Source organism: Trichinella spiralis, assembly GCF_000181795.1.
Source record: "Trichinella spiralis strain ISS 195 chromosome Unknown Scfld4, whole genome shotgun sequence".
Lineage (NCBI taxonomy): Eukaryota > Metazoa > Nematoda > Enoplea > Trichinellida > Trichinellidae > Trichinella > Trichinella spiralis.
In genome coordinates this window covers 8,909,252-8,909,689 of record NW_003526943.1, presented here as the reverse complement: position 1 = coordinate 8,909,689, position 438 = coordinate 8,909,252, and the positions used below count along the sequence as shown (strand labels likewise).

Sequence of the window (438 nt, the reverse complement as noted above, 5' to 3'; positions counted from 1 at the left end):
AGGAGTTCAAGATTAAGTGTGGTGAATCCTTGCGAGGGACAACACTGCGCATCCGGTAGTCCAGGCAGTTAAAACTGCAATCAAATGTTGTTGCTAGAGTACTAATACCATAGCTGAAGCGGCTTTATAATGCCGTGCTTCTAGGAGTTCACCTTGAAGTGTGGTGAATCTTTGCGAGGGACAACACTGCGCTTCCGGTAGTCCAGGCAGTTCAAACTGCAATCAAATGTTGTTGCTTGAGTACTAATATCAAAGCTGAAGCCGCTTTGTAATGCCGTGCTTCCCGGAGTCCAATTTCATGTATGTTGAATCTTTACGAAGAACAACACTGCGCTTCCGGTATCCCATTAATTCAACTGCAATCAAATGTTGTTTCTATACACCAATATCATACCGAACCCGCTTAATAATGCCGAGCTTCAACAATTCACCTTTAAG

General features: G+C 43.6%; 1 protein-coding gene across 1 annotated transcript; it reads right to left on the bottom strand.

Annotated features, from left to right (window-relative positions):
- Positions 1 to 108: 108 nt before the first annotated feature.
- On the bottom strand, positions 109 to 348 carry Tsp_02176 (hypothetical protein; the record flags this gene model as incomplete). The annotated part of the gene is made up of 2 exons (XM_003377932.1): positions 325 to 348; positions 109 to 216 (listed from the first exon to the last, which is right to left on the bottom strand). Coding segments are annotated over exons 1-2 (132 nt in total), but the record flags the coding sequence as incomplete, so codon positions are not given.
- Between the last annotated feature and the right edge of the window lie 90 nt (positions 349 to 438).